General features: G+C 34.6%; 1 protein-coding gene across 3 annotated transcripts in view; it reads right to left on the bottom strand.

Moving 5' to 3' along the window:
* The window catches only part of LOC139817378 (uncharacterized), a 198,135-nt gene extending 175,631 nt beyond the window's left edge, over positions 1–22,504 (bottom strand). The window contains exons 1-2 of one of the 3 annotated variants that reach the window (XM_071785417.1): positions 21,704–22,504; positions 11,430–11,571 (exon numbers count right to left, since the gene is read on the bottom strand). In XM_071785417.1, the coding sequence (XP_071641518.1) occupies positions 11,430–11,571; positions 21,704–21,922 (361 nt within the window). In that variant the 5' untranslated portion in view covers positions 21,923–22,504. The remainder of the gene's footprint in view (positions 1–11,429; positions 11,572–21,703) is intronic. The other 2 variants (XM_071785419.1, XM_071785416.1) reach the window with 2 other exon arrangements.
* Positions 22,505–24,237: the final 1,733 nt, after the last annotated feature.

Raw genomic sequence — 24,237 nt, 5'->3', positions numbered from 1 at the left:
GCAGACCTTGAGGTGAGCTCTCTCTTTTCTCTTTCTGTTTTAACGACTGACTAAATATATTTTTCCTTTTTACAGTGGAAATGTCCACTATAACCGTGCGTACCAGCTCGCTTGTCACAACATTTCCTCAAGAAAGGAGCTTTCTGCCTCGAGCTCTGCAGGAATAGAATCTTCTTATATCAATAAATGCTGAAGATAGCTCGAAAGAAGAGCCGAAACGTTCATCACATTTAAATACACGTTTTTTTAGTTTTATTTGCGCACCACGTTTCGCGCCCGACTCGCATTCGCCGTTTTAAATCGTTGACATTTTCACGAATTTTCTAATTATATTATGAAAATAACACGTCGTATAGTAACAGAAACTTTTCTTTTAACTAATGATACGTCACTTTGATTTACTTCTCAAGCTGAAGAATATTAATACGATATTTTGAAACGCTCGAAAATTTACTTGCCATCTCTTAAATCAGTTTTCTCTTTTTCTATTGTAATACTTGTCTGATTAAAATAAAACTTTGGGAAAAGTACCTATGTCATATAAAAGATATTTTGTGATAACTTTTCCATTGTTTTTTTCGCTATAAATGCATAAACGGAACGGAACGCGTTGCCAACTTGCCTCTTGTGCCAACGAACTCCGGTCTCCCCCTACCGCTTGGGTTTTATTTTTTAAAAGTAATTGCACAACAATTATTTTTCAAAACAATATATATATATTTTTTTTGCAATTGGCGCAACTTAAAAATTTCACATCTGTTTTTGAAATACATGTTACTTGGGTTAAGTTAGGTAACGCAATTTTGTGATATATTAATTTTGTTAAGAAAAAGTAAAGCTACTACCACTTAGGTTAAATTTTTGGATTTACACCATTTCGCGTGTACTTGGTGCCTTTTTTTACCTTTTTTGAAAAAGGTAATTTTGTACTGATATCACGCATTTTGTAGTATTAAGCAGGGATCGACAAAAAAATTTCATTTTTTATTTTTTAATTATTTACGAAATTTGCAATAACAACAAATTCAATTTTTATTGAATTAGCAAATTAGTAAATAGTCACAAAAAATTACTAATTACGTAAAAATTTATAATATGTAGGTAAAAGTGAATTACGCATTACTTAAAAAATTGGTAAGTAAACGGCCCAGTTATAGGCACTATTCTAGTTTCCAGCACCGACGCGACGGTACATTTATATTTGTAATAAATAAAGTTTTTGTCAAATATAAAAAAGATTACAAGCAAATTAAAGAGCGTTTTTTACTGTTTATTATTGCACAGACACTTTTTTTTAATGTTTCGTACTTAAATTACCGACAGTGGCTTCCAAACGACATTTCTATGGTGACACAGATGACACATCTCAGTGGTAGCGAATGTCAAACTGCTGATTTTTAGTATTATGGCCGGTATTCATAGTTGGTTCTTATTTTAAGATCGTCTTAAGTAATGTTCCAGTAAGCAAGAAATATTAAGAAACATTTTAACTACATTACAGCAACGTTATTTTAACATTAATGCAATGTAGTTGAAATGTTTCTTGACGTTTCTTGCTTACTGGGGTCTTAAGATGCTAATACGGCTCTGTGATTGGTTAATTGCATCTTAAGATCGTACTTAAGACGGACTTAAGTATAAGATTCGACTATGAATACCGGCCTATTTAAGTATTAAAACGTCATAATGGTTATATGAACATGGTCAGCACGAATCACATTATCGATTAAATAAGTAATAGTTTATGTGTATGTTAGTTTTTCTCTTAAATTCCCGACGCCAAGAAGTGCGTCACGTAATGAAGGTTACGTTTTACTTTTTGGAACAGAGTTTGTAATTTGTTGCATTATCAATTTTGCTTTGTTATTCTAGAAATTGAAGTAGATTTATTGATATTCAAGGAAAATTGTTATTCCGTTTGTTTATAATTAATACTTAAAATATCACAATATCGATAAGTGAAGAAATAATAATTTATGGATGTATATTTTACTTCTTACTATTAGATCATATGTAATATGATACTTACAGCTTCATTCAATTATATATTTTGAAATTATCAATCTTTGTTAAAGCAGAGAATAGTAGAAAGCATAAATACAGAGTATTCTCTGCTTTAACCAAAAGCACAAATTGTTTTCTGCTTAAATTGTGATCTTTTATATTTTTATACCAAAACATTTTTCGAATGAGCCATGTATTTACATTACCAATTATATTTTGAATTGCAAGCAAGAACTATTATTAATTTGTTATACTGAATATAATATATCAATCAGATATTAAAGTTTAAATAACATATATAATATAATATTTAATTAAAATAGATTTAAATAGAAGAATTAAGCGAAATATACTTATATCCATAAATTGTCGTTTTAAATATCATTTCCTTACTTCAGTTCAAAAAGAATAATAGCATAAATAGCGAAAAAAGTAAACAAATAGCCACTAGAAATCCTACAAGATGAAGAAAAACTAAAAAAAAACTCGTAAATTAACTTTATAAAAGTGTGCAAAATGTATTATTTTGTATTGTCTTATTTTATGTAGTTTTTGTATAGAGGTTAACAAAATATACTTTGTGAAACTGTACATATGTCTTATTTTATATTATACGTATGTAGTTTTTGTATAGAAGTTGAATATAATATCTACAAGCTAATTAAACATTGTTTATTACTGCTGAAATATACGCAGGACAATTTAACTCCTTTTCGAATGTGACGTCTCAAAGTGCCGAAAATTGAGCCCGTTGGTGCCATAAAGTGCGGCATGAGCACTTCGATAGTGCCAAAAACGCTGGCAGTAACAAACATTATGAAAATAATTATTTATTTATTAGAACTGAATGATTTAACTAAAAATATGAATCTTACTCTCAGAAAGCTTTAATGCACGTGTTAAAATAGTTCGTTTTGTGTTTAACAATATATCGCGTTTATAAATAATAAAAAATCAGGGCCGCTGCTATAAAGGTGCCTATAACTGGGCCGTTTACCTTAATTCGTCAAAAAAAAATTTCTAGTTTACGTAAAAATGAGTATACTATTTAGGTAAAAATAATTTTTTTTAATTGGTAATTAGTAAAAATAAATTTTTTAAATACTATTTAAATAATTAATAGTTTGTCAAAAATAACTTACTACTTATTTGAAAATTAATAATTAGTGGAAAATAATTATTAATTTTATTGATATATAATATATATATATATATATATATATATATATAGACTAGATTTTTCGTTCGCGCTTCGCTATATAAATCAATTATAGCACCTCACTTTGCGTACTGTGCAACGCTATTAATTGGGATGGGTGAAACATTACTGAATAGGCTACAAGTTGCGCAAAATCGGGCTATGAGGGTTGTACTTCAATGTGATCGACGTACTAAGGTAGACCAGATGCTGCAAGCACTCCAGTTTATGAATATAAAACAGAGATTATTATATAATGTATGTATTTTTATTTTTAAAATAATAAGAGGAATAATGCCTAGACAATTAGGTACCAAAATAGAAAGAGTAGGTAATGTGAGTAATAGACAAACAAGACAGGCTGAGAATATTGTGGTGCGGTTTCGTAGAACGAGGGGCGGGCAAAAGAGTCTGTTTTATGAAGGTCTGAATATGTACAACGCCCTACCGTTAGATATAAGACAATGCAAGAGAATCGAACAATTTAAGCGGAATTTAAAAGAATATATTGTACCTCGTGTATAGAAATTATTGTAAGATCATGTGCTGTAAAAATAGCCGAGAAGGCTAATAAAACTCAATTCTCTCTCTCTCTCTCTCTCCCTCCCTCTCTCTCTCTCTCTCTCTCTCTCTCTCTCTCTCTCTCTCTCTCTCTCTCTCTCTCTCTCTCTCTCTCTCTCTCTCTGGTGAGTACAGCGTGCACGTCCGTTCTGTTGCTCCTGCTTTAACCGAACATATCTCTGCCGCAAGCTGCCTTCGGGCAATTCTTGTTACAGAATTGAGCAGGCTTTTTGTTGCTTGTGCGGATTAACACTGCATCTTTTCTCTCTTGCCACTGCTGTCCCGGATATCCTGAGCGAAAGTTTTTCTTTCTTTCCAACCTCACTTTCGCCACATCGATCTGGATCGACGTATGGACTCTCGCTGCGCATGCTCCTGCTTTCTGCTGCCTCATCTCCGCGCTGTCCTGTTTTTCGCACCTGCTCTACGCACGAGTTACCATCTGTTGGCTTCCGCACGTGCTATTGCCTGTTACCATCTGCGGCTTGAGCGTATTACCATCTGCTTCCTACTGGATTGCCACACTGCGCTTCTCTTATGTTCGATACTGAATTAGCATAACGTGTCACCTATGCAGTGTTTCAAGTGTAAGAAGCCGATTGCGACAGCTTCGGTTGCATGCGACTGCAACAAAGTGTTCCACCCCGGCTGTATCAGGTCGTATTCCTTGACTAGATACGCCGATCATTGCTGCAAGGCCTTAGCGGCGTCGCCGGAATTGCCGCTTACGCCGCTCGACAAGTGTGCGGTATCCCTTGATCCAATGGAACTTGCCTCTCCTTCGAGCACTCAATCACAGACTCATGCGCTGCTACAGTCGATCTTGTCCAAGCTCGAAGAATCTGAAAAGAGACTTACTGCCAGGCTCGACGAATCGGACGGGAGAATCACCGCCAGGTTGGACGAGTCAGACAGGAAGATCACTGCCTTCATCAGCCACCAGGAGTCCGTGAATGCTGATGTTGAGCGAAAGTTGAATCAGATACCCGATGTTCTGAGAGTCATGGCGGATCACGGTGATCGTATTGCGGAGTTGGAGGCTCGTGGTGGACTATTGGTCGGCTCTCAGCTTACCGATCGCCTGTCGTCCACTGCATCGCGGGTCTCTCGAACGTCGGATATTATTATTTCTGGCATTCCAAGCATTTTTACTGATGCGCCTGATGTGCTCGTTGCTGAGGTTTTTCGTGCGCTTGACGTTTTTCAGCTGGCTTTCGACGTTCTTGAGACTCGTGATGTGGCGCGTAGGAATGCGTCCGTGGCTCGCGACGGGGCCCTGGCCTCCGTTTTTGCCTCTGATCTTCGTGCCGACTCCGCTGGACGCACGAGATCTATTATAGTTGCACTCAAGTCGCGAGAGATTTCGGAATACATTCTGCGGGTTATGCGCCGTAAGCGCCGTCTTACCGTCAGCGATGTTTTCTCTAGAAGTATTTCCGGGCATATCTATGTCAACGAACTTCTTCCTACTGACACTTACAACTTGTTGCATCAGACGAGAGTTAGGGCTAGGCAAATGGCCTACAAATATGTATGGAGTAGGGATGGTCAGATTTTTGTCCGTAAGGACAATGGTCTGCCTCCAATCTTAATAGCCTCGGAGGCTGATCTTGTGCAGCTTCACTGATCTGTGGCGGCAGATGTGGTTCCTTCTGCTTCGCGTTGTCTTAGGATTGCATGCTTCAATGCCTGCTCCCTTCCTGCCCATCTAGAGTCAGTCCAGGCTTTCATAGCGTCAAACTTTTTTCACATCATCTCGATTTCAGAGACCTGGCTGCACTCGCATATTTCTGATGACCTAGTTCGCATCCCAGGATATTACTTGCTTCGTGCTGATAGAGAGGGCAGGGAGGGGGGAGGTGTTGCTTGCTATGTCCACGACTCGCTGCGCGCGCGTGTTTTGGCGGTGTCGCCTCCGTCCTTCTCTAATGAACCTGAATATCTTGTTCTCGACGTTCGAGGCGATGCATGCGAGCCTCTCCTTTTTACTACGATGTATCGCAGACCGAAAGGTAAAAACCTTAGTAAATATGTTGACACTCTATCTTCGGTTGTGCACAACTACAGGAATATCATTATTTCGGGCGACTTAAACTGTAATCTCCTTGCCTCAACATATGAACCCAATCACCTCAGAGACATTGTCACGCAATTGTCGCTCCACATAGTGGAGTCGCAATCGACCTATCATACTCCTTCTTCCGACTCATGGCTTGACGTTTTCATCGTCGACAGTCTTAACAAGGTCTTATCGTTTCGTAAGTCGGATGCACCTTTCATCAATGGTCATGACCTTATTGAGTTGACGTATTCGTTTGTGGTTCCGTCCATTGCGAGGCGTACTCTGATTCGCCGGAACTATAAAGAGTTTGATGAGCAGAGATTCGTTGAAACTCTCACCTCAACGTTGTCTTCTTCCTTTACTGAGGATTTTGGCGGTGCGGATCTCGACGAGTCTGACCTTGACGGCATCCTGGACACCATAGTCAAAGACTTTATTTCCAGTTTGGACAGGCATGCACCTATTCGAACCTTCTGTGTGACTCGTCCATCTGCGCCTTGGCTCACTGATGTCCTCGCTCGCAAAATTCGGCATCGCAATCGTCTATACAATATTGCTCGAAGATCTGGTAGCGTGCTAGATCTTCATATTTATAGGCAGTACAGGAACGGTCTCACTGAGGATTTGAGAAGAGCCAGAGAGCACTTTAACATGGCGAGATTAAGCACAATTTCTGATCCATCTAAGTTATGGCGTGAGCTTGCTAATCTCGGCCTGGTCGAGTCGCCCCTATCCTCTCCGCTTAATTTCTTTTCACGTGATACTCTCAATGCTCATTATGCCTCTATCTCCAACTGCTTTCCTTCATGTTCCCTGTCTCAATTTTCTGACATTATCTCATCCATAGTGCCGGATGTACCACTTTTTGGTTTTTCCCATATAACCAGTGATGATCTAAGTACTCTTGTCTCCTCATCTTCCGTTTCTCTTGCTACAGGATGCGATCAATTACCACTTTACACCATAGCTTTAGCCCGACCTTCTATTGGCAATCTCCTAACCTCACTATTCAATAGTTGTCTTAAACTCAGTCACTTTCCGCCCCTGTGGAAGCGAGCCATACTTCGCCCACTGTCCAAGGTCAAATCTCCAGCCTCTCCCTCAGACACGAGGCCCATTGCCAACTTGTGCGAGCTCTCCAAACTATTTGAAAAGATTCTACATCGCCAGATTACCGACTTTATTGAAGCTCACCATATTCTGGATAATCGGCAGTCTGGATACCGCAAGCGTTATTCCACCCAGTCAGCCTTACTGCGATTAATCCATGACATAATGTACGCCGTTGACTTAGGCGAGGTGCTTATCCTTGTCCTTTTCGACTTCAGTAAGGCCTTCGACACAGTCTGTCATTTTTTACTACTGACCAAACTCAGGCGATTGGGGTTCTCTGATTCTGCCCTCAAGTTAATCTTTTCCTATCTCACGGGTCGATCCCAGGCCGTTGTTGACCTTGAGGGTGTGCTCTCCGACTGGCTGTCCGTCACATCCGGTGTTCCACAGGGATCCGTCTTGGGTCCTCTCCTTTTCTCTCTTTTCATAAATGATATCGGTGCCTTCCTTAGGTTTACCGAGCGTATTGTATTTGCGGATGACACACAGATTTACCGCAAGACTTCTCTTAGCCAACTTAATGTCGCTTTGCAGCTTGTTGCTCATGACGTAGGTGTCATTTCTGAATTCGCAGTGCGCAATGAATTGACTCTCAATCTCAAGAAATCCAAGGTCCTGATTCTTGGAGGTAGGAGTCACGTTAGGCACTTAAATCTCGGTGACTTACCTCTCATATCGGTTAATGGTACTTCCATCCCATTTGTCACTGAGACACGTAACCTTGGGGTCATCATGCGCTCTGATTTATCTTGGGCAAGCCATGTCTCGTACATTTCCAAAAGGGTACATTTTACATTGCATAAACTTAAATTTCACAAAAATTCACTATCATTTAATCTGCGTGTAAAACTTGTGACCACTTTGATCTGGCCTTTGTTAGACTACTGTTCCCTTGTGTACAACGATGTGTCTGACGAGCTCAACACCAAGCTTCAGAGACTTTCAAATTGTGCGGTTCGCTTTGTTTTTAATTTAAGGCGTGACGAACACATCACGCCCTACCGACATCAGCTGGGGTGGCTGACGGTCAAGCATCGACGCCTCTACTTTCTAGGCATCGAAATGTACAAAGTGTCTCACAATATGTCTCCTACCTACATCTCAGAAATCTTCACTAGTCCTGACCCCTCAGTCAGGCGATCATCACGTCTGGCTATACCTCATTCTTTCCATGTTCCTATTCATAGAACCGAAGCATATCACAAGTCCTTCCATCTTGCAGGCGTCTACTTGTGGAATTCGCTTCCTACCGACGTAGTATCTGCAACGTCTATCGCTGTTTTTAAAAATAAACTTTATGACCATCTTTTCTCGCTTGAGCGTAATTCGATCTAGGGTGTCAACTTATTTCATCTTATTTCAACTTATTTCTTGTGCGTTTCTTTAGTTTAAGTCACATTCTTATTTTTATTTTTATTTTTACTTTTTCCTGCGTAATTACATCTGCCACTGTTATACTGTTCTTTTCTTTCTTTTTTATTTTTATTTCTATTTTTATTTTTATTTTTATTGTCACACCTTTGTATTTCTTTACTTGCCTAAAGTCTGTGACTATGGCATAAATAAACCATCAAGAAAGCTATATCTAGAGAGAGAAGAGAGAGAGAGAGATAGAGAGAGAGAGAGAGATGAGAGAGAGAGAGATAGAGAGAGAGAGAGAGAGAGGAGGAGAGAGAGAGAGAGAAAGAGAGAGAAAGAGAGAGAAAAGAGAGAGAGGAGAAAAAAAAAAGTAGATAGAGAAAGAGAAAAGAGAGAGAAAAAAAAAGAAGAGAGTAGAAATCTCTATAGGGAAACAGAGAGCAAGAGATAGAACAAATAGCTAAGATCCTCTTCCCGACTCTGAGAGAAGCTCCCTCTCTTCCTCATAGAGATTAGAGAACTCTCTCGATCGAGACCCCTCGCTCTCTCCCTCTCTCTCTCCACCCCATCTCTCTCCCCTCTCTCTCCCTCTCTCTCCTCTCTCTCTCTCTCTCTCTCTCTCTCTCTCTCTCTCTCTCTCTCTCTAGCTCTCTCTCTATGATAAGCACGGAAATCGCACGCACGCAGCATTCAATCCGGTCGTGATCTTGAGGATCATACTACTCGTGGTAACGCGGGCGCGAGGCCGGTACTTCGAAAGTAATTGTGCAATGGCGCAGCTTTTTTCGACACTTTCCGAGCAGAATATCTGTTAGTATATTCAGAATCACGCTTTGCACTATTAATTGATACAACCGAACGATCTCACTCGACCGTACTTTATCGGGATCATGCTTTTACGACCAATTCTAGCAAAACAAGCAAAAGAACAACGAACTCGAAACGTGCTTTCGATGTCGCGGACCTTGAGCAAATGACGCAGAACGCGGCTCGTCGCGTCGCAAGCGCGGACCAGTGACAACATTTGACGATCGGTAGCGCGCCCTTAGCTTCCGGCGCCGCGGTTGCCGAGTCGCTATCGATATTACTGGCGAGTCGATTTTTTCGAAAACGCGCTTAATTCGAACACCTTACTTATTGACATCATGATGTTTTAAGTATTAACCCTTCGTGTGTAACGTCTTTTTCGGCACCTGTAACGGGTAACGGGTAACGTCGGGTCACTCGTGTCCCACGCCTAAAAAATACTTTAAAGTGTTCTAAAAAAATCTGAAAAAATTTATGTTACCTTATTAACTATCCTACTTTAAGGATCAATCGCTATATTGCCGATTTTTTCATTTGTTTAAACAATATATTTATATAAACAAATAAAAACGTGAAGAATGGGCCATTTTCTTCAAAAAGTCGTAACTTTGGGAAAAATTAATACATTAAAAAAAAAAAGAAATTAAAGTTTAAGAATAGTACTTTAAAGAAAAAATATTAGAAGTATGTATAAATTAATGGGATGCTTAAGTTTTGAGCATCAAAATCACGTTTTGTGAAAGTACGTAAATAGGTACAAATTACAGTAAAATACACATTTTATTCATTTTTAATCAATTTTATTCATGAAAATGTAATCAATCACAATTATTTATTACAAAATTATAAAAAAGTACAAAAATATGAAAAAATTTTATCGAGGCTAAATTATTGTGCACAGTCAAAACATATTATTTATCGATAACTAAGATTAATCTATCAATTCCCAATGAAAGAACATGAATTTTTAGTAAAAAAAACATCCAAATTAAAATAAACATTTTACTCACCTGCTATTTTTAATCAACGTAACGTGTAATGTCGGGTCACTCGTGCACTTTCAAAATTTCGTCTGACTCTCACAACGGCTGTTTACGCACTAGACCGTCGGCGCTTGGGGAGCTAGTAGCTTAGTAGTATACAATTTTTTTCAGTATAGTTTGGTCCCCCCCCCTCCCTTCGAGCTACAGGGGACAGTCACTTTCGCACGAGTGACCCGATGTTACACACGAAGGGTTAATTATAGAAACAAACGGAACATGAGCGACGATTTTTATTCTCAGAATCTCTTTTACTACACAAAATAGGTATACAAAATTTGAAAATTTCAAAGAAATTGGAAAGGGTGCCTATACTTCATATTTACCAAAATTTATTTTGTTAATTGTTATTGCTAATTTCGTGAATAATTAATATTTCCAGACACCATCAAGGTATAAAATCAACGTCTATCATAATAATGGACTTGATTTAACTAATATTTTAGCATAATTAACTTGCCTACAATATAAATTGCGCTACAGGTCACTTTCTCGTTCTCTTTAACTTGTACAAGACAGCATATATATGTACGTACGTGTGCAATTTTGGATATATCTTCCTTCTTCAACATCTTCTCGGCGTCAGCTTCCTGCGGTCAAATGTATATTGTTGATGATTACTATCATTATTTGGCGACTGTCACTATTCATTTCTAGGTTATAACTACTGAGTGCATTGAACGCGCTGAGCGCACACGTACATACATATATTAAAAACTTATTCGGCCGCGTAATAAATAATCTTCTGGCCGATAAGTCTATATCGACCTAATTTACCTACTAGATCGATAATGCGCGCGCGACTTATCGGAAATCAAGAGCCATCTACCGTTGAAAGTAGTGAAAGTTACGTTTCTCTGATTGAGAAACGGCGACGTATCTTAACGACGTATCTTAATTTAAATTTTCACATTTGTACTTTGCGTCGCAATATTTTCGCTCGTAGGGCACATAAGGGAAAAATAAAAACACTTTTATTATATAAATCGACCCCAAGCTATCGATCAAGCCTACTTAGAACTTGATCCGTTCACTCATTATTGAGATCTCAACATCTCGAGTACTCGTCGCGTCGCGTAAATAAGTCATATCACATCATCATCAAACACATCACGGTCGGTCTCGCTCCGCGCGTAGTTGGCGCGAGACACTATCGTGTCTCTTAATATATAAATATGTTTAATAAATTTTAATTTTAAACTAACATCTAAAATTTCTTTGCTTTGCTGTTATCAAGCGTATGTATCTTGTTTTTATTAAAAAACGTATGTTGCTTTCGACTTACCCTTTACTTTTGTACCAATCAGATTGACTTGTTCATCGTACGAGTGGACGATACGAAGAAATCTTATCCAATTGCATTGACGCTTGTTAAGATTGTAATTGGAGAAGAAGACTTCATCATAGCAGCCGTATTCGCGTCTGATCTAAAAGCATATCGACGATACGTGCGTTGATGTCGAATTCTTTTTCGATATTGTTACATTGATATGTAACAATTGTTGATATGCACATTGATATGTAATACGTAACAATTTATTTCAATGTGTACATAGTGACCCAAATGTGTATAACCAGAGTTGGGTAAGTTAATTTTTTTTAAACTTAATTAAAATTAATTCAGTTTACAAAATTAATTTAGTTACATTGCATGAATAAAAAACTGACTCAATCAAAAATTGCGTTAAGATTAAATTAATTTAAATTAAATTAAAAGTTAATTTTATAAATATTATTTAGATTAAATTAGAATGTCATAATTATTTAAAATTTGATTACTTTAGATAACAAAACAATTATAATATAAATCATCAAATAAATTTATTATTTTATTTTTAAATTAAGTTTATTTAAAATAACAAAGAAATTTAGTTTTTTATATAGGAATGTATTTTTTTCTTTTACTGCAGTTATGAAAAACTAATAATAGATAAAATAATTACATACAGATAAATATAGTGATTTTTACATAAATATTAATAATCATCATTAAACAAAATAAAATTTTAATTAATAAAAAGATGCAAGTAACCTTGTACTCCACTTTGTACATACTGGTCATGCTTGCACGATTTTTTGATAATTACATATAAAAACAAACTACAAATATTTATAAAATACCGATGACCGTTGTGCAAAATAACATACAAAGATATAGCGTTTAGAGATAAAAAAATTTTCAACTTAGGAAAAAAGTTAATAAGTTTAAGTTTATGTGTTTTAAAAATAACTAGTTAAAATGAAAAATTAAGGGAAATCTCGAGGGTCAAAAAATCGATTTTTTCTTTTTTGCATTTTTTAAAAGTACATACTTTGAAGAATTTATAATTCCTAAAGTTGTATAAAAAATTCGGAAAATTACGGAAGTTACAGCCAGCCTATTATTCGAAGTAACGCGCAGGTCAAAATGGGCCTTTCAAAGTTTCGTCATATACGACTGTAGTGTATGGTCTTACAAACGTTAGGCAAAGGTTTTGAAAAATTTTTCAATATTAAAAAAAAATTTAAGAGAGGAGCGCTAACAATGATTAATTAATAAGCTTACAAGTTATTATAGACTAGCAGTTAGTAAACATTTTGGACAGTGTGGAAAACATGAAAAATGCCATGAATGCTACACTTAAGTATTTATGCTCAACTGACGAAGACTTGCAGCTCGCAGCTCGAGTTATGCCCCGCCAGCGTCGAAAATTGGTGCAAATATCGATGCTGCAGGATTATTAGCTACATTTGTTTAAGACTGCATAAGTTAAAGAAGGCTTTCTATATGGACCTGAAATCGTCGATAAAACTGAAACTTACGTGAGTACTAGAAATATTCATATAACTAAATTGTATTTAAAACTTTAAAAGCGTTTTTCTCGAAACGACATATTTCAAACTAGTTCCCGATTTCAGACAAACTAATGAGCCGATCGGCTTTGCTCTGTGACTATATATATTTGTGACATATTTGTAAGAAGTCTCTATTATTGGAGGTAACGAAATAAAAATTCATTAATTTTTTTTTATTTTTAATGTAAAACTGTCGATTTTTGGAGATTAAAAAAATTTTACATACCTTAAAGTAATTGAAGAAATAGTATGATTTTAATAATTCTAGTTCCAACAATAACCGAACATGTGTAGCTTAAGAATCTGTTTTATTTTCTGTCCCATATTATTAAGTGTCCAGATTTTATGGGAACCTTGTGAGCTCGGACATCTTGCGCAAATATTTGTATAACTTATTGTATAATTTATAAATTATTGTATAACTTCCGTAACATTCCTTATTTCTACTTTAAAAAATTCTGAATTATACATAAAATGTGTGTTAATATATGTGTAAAATTTAGAATAAATTGGCTGTATAGTTTCTGAAAAAGAAAATCGAGAAAAAAGCCTCGTTTTTGGCACTCAAAACGGTAATCCCTCCTTAACTTATTTTAAATTAACTAAGCTAGTTAAAAATTATTAAATTTTTTATTTAACTCTCAACTAGTTACTATCGAATCTTATGTATAACATAGGATAAATAAGTATTAACATTTTTTGGTTATTGAATAGAATCTTGTACGTAATAATAATAAACTCTTCATAAAAATTAGAGGAGCACTTAATTTTTCTTTAAAAAATAGGCGAAATTCAAGCAGCTGTAACTTTGTCAAAAATAAAGAAAATTTAAGTTTAAGAAAAGAATTTTAAAGCTTAAAATCTCTACCTTCAAAAGGTTATACTATTATTCTTGAGTTTCTGTGAGTTTGGTAATTTTTAACTACAAGCTGGACAAAATGGAAAATTTTCTTCTCACTTCGTGGGCCTGTCACGTGCCCAAAAAAATCTGCGAATGATATCTTAGTGTGAAAGCTTAAAGTTTTCTCTACAAAATCGTTTTTCAAAAATGTTTTTACAATTTTTTGTTACTGACAAGTAACACTACCCAAGTGTCACTTGCCGATTTTTTTGAGACTGTGCACATATGTAGAACTTCGAAAAATATTTGTGTCGTGTTTTTTTATTTGTGCTCATAAAGCGTTTTAAGAGTATAAACTATACTTGAAATATTGACATTCTCAACCTTATATACATATATAACAACCCTTTAGGTCATGTACGTTATCTTGAATGGTTTTTGCACCAGAATACTATCTCTAGAAGTTTTCAGGGTTGATTAAGTTGATTAAGAATTCTTTTATTGGTCACGTGATGCCATTGGAATCATGATACGTACTTCATGAACAAAGTTTAAATTTCTGTTCTTTGCCAAACCCAGGAATTATCAACGTGGAGGTGACGAGCGAAACTATTCTTCTTTTTCATTTTACAATTTTTATTTTACAATTTTTTATTTTACAATTTTTTATTTTACAATTTTTTTTTAATTTTTTTTCCAAGTTAATCGCATGTATAATAACACACGTCTTAATTCTAGCTCGCCACACTCCGGTCCAGTGCATCGCTGAACAATTTTCGGTTTTCTAGTTGGCATATAATAACATAATTTTCTAGTTTTTTTATAATAAATTCAGCTTAAATTCAAATCATTTTCTTGACATGATATTATTATAAACATCTTATTCAAAGTCTATATTTTCAATTTTTACAGTACAAGTTTAAAAATATTAATTAGAATAAAAATGACAACGCGACAAAGTCAAGCGGTCTCACGAACCGGAGTGTAGCGAATTAAGAACTCGTAAATAAGGGTCGATTCAGGCACAGCCGTGCCGTACCCGTACCGTATCCGTATCGTTAACATTAGACAAGGATAGAGACAACATTAGACAAGGATGGAGACAATAGGTATCCTTGTCTGATGTTTCTGTTTCGTGCACGGTACGGATACGGCACGGCTGTGTCTGCATCGACCTTAAGGTATGTTAAGACATGTGTTATTATACATGCGATTACCTTAAAAAAAATTAAAAAATTGTAAAATAAAAAAAAAGAATAGTTTCGCTCGTAACCTCCACGTTGATAATTCCTGGCAAAGAACAGAAATTTAAACTTTGTTCATGAAGTACGTATCATGATTCCAATGGCATCACGTGACCAATAAAAGAATTCTTAATCAACGACCCTGAAAACTTCTAGAGATAGTATTCTGGTGCAAAAACCATTCAAGATAACGTACATGACCTAAAGGGTTGTTATATATATAAGGTTGAGAATGTCAATATTTCGAGTATAGTTTATACTCTTAAAACGGTTTATAAGCACAAATAAAAAAACACGACACAAATATTTTTCGAAGTTCTACATGTGTGCACAGTTTTAAAAAAATCGGCAAGTGACACTTGGATAGTGTTACTTGTCAGTAACAAAAAATTGTAAAAACATTTTTGAAAAACGATTTTGTAGAGAAAACTTTAAGTTTTCACACTAAGATATCATTCGCAGATTTTTGGGGGGGACGTGACAGGCCCACAAAATGAGAAGAAAATTTTCCATTTTGTCCAACTCGTAGTTAAAAATTATTAAACTCACAGAAACTCAAGAATAATAGTATAACCTTTTGAAGGTAGAGATTTTAAGCTTTAAAATTCTTCTCTTAAACTTATATTTTCTTTATTTTTGAAAAAGTTACAGCTGCTTGAATTTTGCCTATTTTTTAAGAAAAATTAAGTGTTCCTCTAATTTTTGTGAAGAGTTTATTATTATTACGTACAAGATTTTATTCAATAACCAAAAAATGTTAATACTTATTTATCCTATGTTATACATAAGGTTCGATAGTAACTAGTTAAGAGGTAAATAAAAAAGTTAATAACTTTTAACTAGCTTAGTTAATTTAAAATAAGTTAAGGAGGGATTACCGTTTTGAGAGATATTTCAATGAGTTATTTTAGGCTGAGTAGCGTATTTTCACAAACAGAAAATATTTTTAGTTTTGTATAGCCAAAAGTAAAATAAATCAGTGATGTATTAAACGTTATATTTATAAATCTGGTCATCACATCATAATTCTAACTGTGTCTTTAAAATCTTTACTTTAAACGTAATAATTTCCAGTTATGTTAATGTCTTAAAACATTTTTTTGTTTAAACAATAATCAAAATATCTAAATATGTCAGGTCGGGGCTGGTTGTGACGGGGCAGGTTGTTACTGCTGTTCTACTTATAATTTCGACCAACTCTGTCGATGTAACACATAATTTCGGCATAACAGCGGCAGATATTTTAATCTTACGTATGATTTTACCGTTAATCTTTTATTACGTATCAGAACCAGTCAATACAGAACATGAGTTAAATTACATTTATATTATAATCTTGCACTCAACAATGTAAGTGTAATATAACACATATTGTTACATATGTTGTTATTTCTCTTTATTAAATATATTATACTTTAAAAAAACTGGATCTTTCACAACTTAATCCAATACTGTAACAACTTACCCCATATAAGAGGCTGATTGTTACAAATGTCATCGCCTTATAATGTTATTGGTGCAACAAAATGAATTATACTATTTAGTTTAAAAAATAAATTTTGTGTTATATAAGCATGCGACTATTAAAAAATTCTTTTGCGGCTCGTATTCCATTTATTAGTTACGTGTAAAAAAATCTTTAAAAAAGTGTACCAACTAGCCCCGGTCTCCCCTACATGGCCTAAAGGATTGTTATACACAAAGTTGAGAAATCAGTATTTCGAGGATAGTTTCTACTCTTAAAACGCTTTATTAGCACAAATAAAAAAACACGACACAAATATTTTTTGAAGTTCTACATGTGTGCACAGTTTCAAAAAATAAAACGGCAACTGACACTTGGGTAATGTTACTTGTGAGTTATCGCGGATTGAATAAGAAATTTTGACTTTGATTGCTCATATAATTCCGTTAAAAATCATTGTACCGCAATTAAAAAAACAGATTCTTAAAGCTAAAACTTTGCTCTATCGAATGATATAATTGTCAAATTTTTTTAAACACAATGGTAATAAATAAAATCGCCAGTATATAAATAAAAATAAAATCAGAAATTAAGGACCCGACTAGCCAGTTCACATTTTTTCTAACTCACAACGTTTCAACCATAATCTGGTCTTTCTCAAGTGAGATATAATTTAATACGCACCATTAGACATCAAAGATGTTTGGTGTGTCAAAGGAATAAATATGTAAAATTGTAAAAATGTAAAAAAATTAAGGTAAACATTTTCTCCACTATATCCGTACCGTGCCATAGTCAAAGTTACAATGATGTTTATTGTAAAATTGTAAAATTATTGTGACTTTGACTATGGCACGGTACAGATATAGTGGAGAAAATGTTTACTTTAATTTCTTTACATTTTTACAATTTTACATGCATTTTCATTCCTTTGACGCACAAAACATCTTGGCGTTTGCACGATGTGGTTAGGATACAACGTCTGGCGACACATGATGTCTAATATTGCGTATTAAATTATAATATCTTACTTGAGAAGGACCAGATTATGGTTGAAACGTTGTGAGTTAGAATAAATGTGAACTGACCAGTCGGGTCGCTTAATTTCTAATTTAAAATTTTTTTAAATAACATGTCGACATGATGCAAATGGATGAAAGTAATGTAAAAATTAGCGATTTTTCTCTTTTTTATTTTAACTCAGAAAACAGTTGTGTAGAACAACAACATAATATTCCTGTATGCATACAAATTTGATATGTTAATATTACATTTCCAATTTTGGCATAAAATTGCGTTTAAGATTGAATGATGATGAATTAGCACATAATTTAAAGACGAAATACATAAAAATACATAAAAATTACAAAGTAAATTTCTCACAAAAATTAGAGGAACACTTAATTTTTCTTAAAGAATAGGCAAAATTTAAGCAGCTGTAACTTCTTTAAAAATAAATTTAAGTTTAAAAAACGGATTTTAAAGCTTAAAATCTCCACCTTCGAAAAGTGACTATTATTTTATAGTTTCTGTGAGTTTGGTAATTTTTACATATAGAAAACTACAAGCTGGACAAAATGGAAAATTTTCTTCTCACTTTATGGGCCTGTCACGTGTACAAAAAAAATCTGCAAAAATTTTCGACTTCTTAACGTGAAAACTTAAAGTTTTCCCTACAAATTCCTTTTTTTTAAATGTTTCTATATTTTTTGTTGCTGAGTTATCGCAGATTGAATAAGAAATGAGCGACTTTGATTGCTCATAACTCCGTTAAAAATCATCGTACCGCAATTCAAAAAACAGATTCTTAAAGCTAAAACTTTGCTCTATCGAATGGTATAATTGCCAAATTTCTTTAAATAACATGTAGACATGATACAAATAGATGAAGATAATGTAAAAATTAGCAATTTTTCCCTTTTTCATTTTGACCCAGAAAACAATTGTGTAGAACAATACGAATTCTTTGTTTTTTGTACCCTACATTTAAAAAACATTACCGAATCGCTAGGAAACTTTTTTCATGGTGGCCACTATGGTTTTATGGAGCAAGACGTACAAAAAATTGTGAAATTGCTTATGGGGTATGTAAAATTGAATTTTTGGAAACTGTTAGGGGAACAAATAAATCTTACGTATTCTTTATACGTATTTTGAGTTGTAAAATTCAAAAATGCTTATAAAAATTACGTCTGCGGGGAAAACGTAGAAAATGGAAAAAAACGTGAAATCGCTTAACCTTGGAGTACCACACTGGGTATAGCGCACATTTGTTTGTTTTAAAAATAATGTTTCTACAATATAGTGAAAGTTAGTGAATCGAAGTGATATGGTAAATAAACTTTTGTTTTCTCTCTACGATTCCCCATGCTGCGCAGCCTAATTTGTCGTTTAGTAGACGTATGACTACACCCAATAAATAAAGGTGCTAAACACAGTGTAGAGTTCTAGGGTTAAACCTCCAGACGTAATTTTCTCACGTATTTTGAGACCTCCCAAATAGCTGGCTCAAGATTCTGTGACTCAAAATCGTAAGAAAACGAAAATTACGTCTAGAGGTTTAAACAATTTCACGTTTTTTCCCCGTTACAGACGTAATTTTTATAGCTTCGACTTCTTTCTCAAAATACATAAGAATACGTAAGATTTATTTGTTCCCTTAACAGCAAAACCTCAATTTTGCATACCCTTCTTAAGGGGATGGTAACGTTTGAAATTTCAAAAAATTCAATTTTTGGTTTTTTACATATTCTAATAGTGTAATCCTTTAAGAATATTTCCCAGTTTGGTTTTTTGAAAATTAAATTGTGCTCAGGAAAGTTAAAAATGTAAATGCTGGCCGGCAAAGTGTCCAGGTGCAAGTTCGCCTTGTGCTACACTTTTCCCTCATGTCTGAAAGAGGCCAAAGCCGAAAAAATCTGATGTTCTGTGATTATTGCTGCAATGGAAGCTGACCTCGAGACGTCTTTTTATAGCGCGGATAACTTTTGAGCTTCGTACGTATCAATTTTCTAGCTAAAACTAGTATTCTACACTTTAACCGTTTTTCTCGAAATGGCATTTTTCGCTAGTTTTGCCACGATAACTCACGAACGTCTGCAGATATCGACTTGATTTTTTTTTTTAATGAAGAATAACGAATTTTTTTGTAAAACCTATTTTTGCGCACAAAGATTAATTTTTTGTAACTGTTTCAACAACAAATAACTTAAATCTTTAAAAATTTTTTCTTTTTTGGCTGCCATTGTTGTAATCTTGATGTACTTTTTCAGACTTTAGGTTCAGTCTATAGAGGGGGATTTCACCAACAAAATGGCACTAAAAAATTGAAAAATTCCAGTTCGTTTACCAGGAATCATGGCAAGAACAGAGCAGTGCGCAAATCGCGCGGTTGCCTTCAATCATCAAATTTATATTTTTGGGACTTTAACGTCTTGTTTAGTTCCTTAAGAAAGCACTAATAACATGCTTCAAAAGAAAATTATGTCCTATGTTTATTTATTTGTCCACAAACGACATTTGAATTTTACACAATTTACGGCCGTTTAAGGGTTCATATTCCTCAGTAGGTCCAAAAAAGGTCATTTTTGTGAAATTTTTGTGGAAAAAGTAAACAAAATAAATCATTCAATATTTTTGGATTATATTTATGATACTTTTAAGTAGTTATAAAAATTTTTTCAGCCCATTTGGCGAAGCGGGATACTGGGCAACGGCGACCTGTGCGCGGAATATGTTGCTCCATGGCGGAAGTCCTCCAGGTCGTAAAATGTTTCTGAAACATCGAATCAATCAATTTTCCTGTTCAGTACAAGTGTCCCTATAGAGTAGACTACAATCATATCGATATATGCAATATTTAATTTTTTATAAGCAAAAAAGTATCGAAAATTTATAGTAAAAATTAATTTTTTTTTTGAACTGCCGCTATTTTATGAATTTTTATTCAAAATAATTTTTTTTAGTTTACTCTATAGGGACACTTGTACTGAACAGGAAAATCGATTGATTCGATGTTTCAGACACATTTTACGACCTGGAGGACTTCCGCCATGGAGCAACATATTCCGCGCGTTGCCCAGTATCCCGTTTCGCCAAATTATTTAAATGGGCTGAAAAAATGTGTATAACTACTTAAAAGTATCATAAATATAATCCAAAAATATTGAATGATTTTTTTTGTTCACTTTCTCCACAAAAAATTCACAAAAATCACCTATTTTTTAGACCTACTGAGGTATATGGACCCTTAAACCTTACTATTTCCCTTAAACAATTTCATAATTTTTTGTACGTCTTACCCCATAAAACCATAGTGGCCACCATGAACAAAATTTCATAGCTTTTCGGCAATTTTTTTTTTAAATACAGGGTACTTAAAAGTACAAAAAAATGTAAAAAAATTTTATAATCTAATATTATTGATACAGAGTACATCTTATAAATCTACGAGGAATTTAAATTTGCGAAAGATATAACCCTAAAATGATATAACCAATGTGCGAACCTCCATACTATTCAATGTCTTTAACATAATTATTTATTTTTATCATACCTATATATTAACTTCTTTTTCATCACATTTTAGTCAATAAATCGGAGAAAAGGGAGGGAAAAGATTCTCTTTTCTTTTCTCTTCTTCTCTTTTCCTTTGACAATATTAAAAACTAATATATATTTCCCGCTTATTTTTTTAAAGGAAGTATTTTTTTACAGAAAATATATTATAATAAATAAGATATACGCTAAGAAGACTATACATAAGATAAGACCATAAAATACAATATCTGTACAAGGATTAAAATAGGTAACACTAATAAAAAATATTGTAATATTTGCGAAATTATAATTTTTTCGAAAATCATATAGCAATTTTCTTTTTAAAAAGAAAAAGAGAAAGAGAGAATTTAGTTTATATTTAAAATGATGGTGATTATATTTAAAATTAATATATGAGCATAACATTTAATCTTCAAAATAAATAATTTTTAAATATTTTTTATGCATACTATTCTAATTGTAAGATTATTATCTAAAAATGTAGATACAATATTTTTTATTGATGCCATAAAACGATATATTGAATCGTACTCTAGGAGATTAAATAAAAATAAAGTTCTTTTATATAAAATTATATAAAATATTTATAAGAAATATGCGATGCTCGTACTTACATCATTGTCATCAAGAAGGGAATAAAGGTCGATCTTGTCGAACCTAATTGATCCTTGAAACGGATAGATCAGGGTCCCCGATGGTATAAATACATTCGACCATACCGAAATTCTTACGTCTAACGTACTTGAATCATTCTTGAAGAGATTTTTGCAGGATGACTGATCGTTGGTGAGGACCAAGGAAAATTCTTTGGGTATTAATACACAAGTTTCCATAACAGAGACCCGCGTGGAAAGTAATTTAAAGATTTACCACACTATAGCGGTATATATATATATTTATATATATATATATATACTTCCACTTTGCGAATAATTATTTCAAGTACATCCGTAATACCAAGATAGAACGTTTTAGCGGGATAAAATCAAAACACATTTATCACGGTACAGTAGAACACTAGATTTTTAGATAGCGTATCACGTGTCAAACAAAAGGTTCATCATTGATAAATTTCAACATAGGTCGGATAAAACCATACATTCTTTAAAAACGACTTATTTAATTTCTAAGCCTTACCGCGACAATAACTCGTTAATTACACGTTAATTTACGTATTTATCGCGTATCATGTTAAAGCGCGAGATAGCACATATATGTATGCGAGAATTGCGAGCAAACGGAGAGACAGAATTGTTCGTTGTGCAAGGTGCAAGGTCCTCAGCCGACTGGATGGGATTAACCGACTGATCTTGACCTTGCGACGGGTTACCAGCATTTGCTACCGAATGGTTAGCCCTTCCCCTCCTGAAACCACCTTCCCACTCGCCACACCGAGCTCTCGCCGCGATCTGTTTCATCGGCGTAGTCGAGAAATAGCCTTAGGGATATTCGACCGGCCACGACTGGATTTCTCCGTTCTTGATCAGCATTTGCTGTCATGTGATCGAGTCACTGTTAACAACGTCCCGAATGAGATATGAGAAATCTACACTGGTCCCGTAAGAGTAAATATGAGAAATAGACGCGTGAAAAAAACCAGCAATTTCTTCATAACGTTTTTTAATTCTTCATTTAAGTAACTGATTTACATTTGTAAACATATGTAATATTCACATGTAATCGCGAAAAGAAACGTGATTTACCCAGGCAAAGTAAACTCTACGCCAGTGCGATATTTACCCCACCACGTGCACTCGGCGTGAGGGCAACTTGAGTGTGGAGCGAGTGCCGGTTTGTTCAGACCGGCACAAGGAAGCCGGCTGGTAATCCTCCTCGTCTTCTTCGTCATCTTCGTCGTTGTCGTCATCGGTGTCTTCTTCTTCTTCTTCGCTCCTCCACCATCCGCGACGACGTTTCAAAGAACCCACGTGGGTGCCTGCGCACCTGTCGCTCTCTACTCTCCTCTCTCTCGCTCTCTCTCTCCCTCCCTCTCCCTCTCTTTCCTCTTTTTCCTCTCTTTTCCTCTATTCTTTCTCTCTCTCCTCTTCTTCTTCCTTGCTCTTCTTCTTCTTAGAGTGTCTGTTCTTGCCTTCCCTACTCCTTCCAGCAAATAGCTTCCATCGTCTCTTTTTCTCTGTTTTCGTTACGCTACCCTCAGGCCTGTCCTACCGATCTGCTAGCAACTGCTCACTCCCTACCGATCATCTCTTCTCCCTGTGAAGCAAATCTCTCCCGCCCGAGGCACAGAGGATCCTCGTGCTCTCTTTTCCGAGATACTCTCTTTTTATTCTCATTTACCCTTCCTTCATCTCATTTGATTCACATTCGTGTCTACATTTCATCCATACATCTCGACTAAAACCATGAACGGCTCGAATACGCGCAACTGCTGGAAAATTATCATTTGATATTCCGCATCTGAAATTTAAAATTGTATGAAAATACAACAAAAAGTGTATTCATTACATGTTAAATATAGATGTCTGACAATGAGTTTTACAATTGTTGTAAGATTACTTATTTATCAGTGTTGTTTTCAACGATTAAATTTATCTTTTTTAACATTTTATTTAAATTGATTTAATTTTACTATTTTAACCTGTAATTTTGAATGCAACTGATTAAAAACGAAATATTTATTAATGTTACTGTACAATTTTTTAATTGATAAACCTTTAAATGCCAATTTAGTTTTCTTCAACAACTTATAAAACCACTCATTAAATACCTTCTTGAGTCTTGATCAATACGATTTCAGTTGGTGTAATTTACATTTTTCGATGTTCTTGTTCGAAATTATTGCTCCTTAATTTTTCACGTTTTTTTCAGCGAAATCAGGTGTTACGTTTTCATTTTCCATTTTTTTTTTTTTTTAATACCATTAATAATAAAATTTCTTTTCCCCATTACAGATTTTCCTTTGCGCATCTTCTTTTTTATCATAGTTACACCAACTCATAAATTTCTTCGAAACCTGGTCGTAAACCAAAATAATGTGTTCAATGTATAATGTATAGCAAATTTTATTATATATCAACATGCTTTACTTATGAAATCTTTAGCTAATATAAAATTAATTTCTTTATTATCAAATTAAAATATCACGCATACATGAATCGATAATTTATATAAATACGCTCAGCAAGAG

Source organism: Temnothorax longispinosus, chromosome 8 (genome assembly GCF_030848805.1).
Source record: "Temnothorax longispinosus isolate EJ_2023e chromosome 8, Tlon_JGU_v1, whole genome shotgun sequence".
NCBI classification, from domain to species: domain Eukaryota; kingdom Metazoa; phylum Arthropoda; class Insecta; order Hymenoptera; family Formicidae; genus Temnothorax; species Temnothorax longispinosus.
This window is presented reverse-complemented; position numbering and strand designations above follow the sequence as displayed.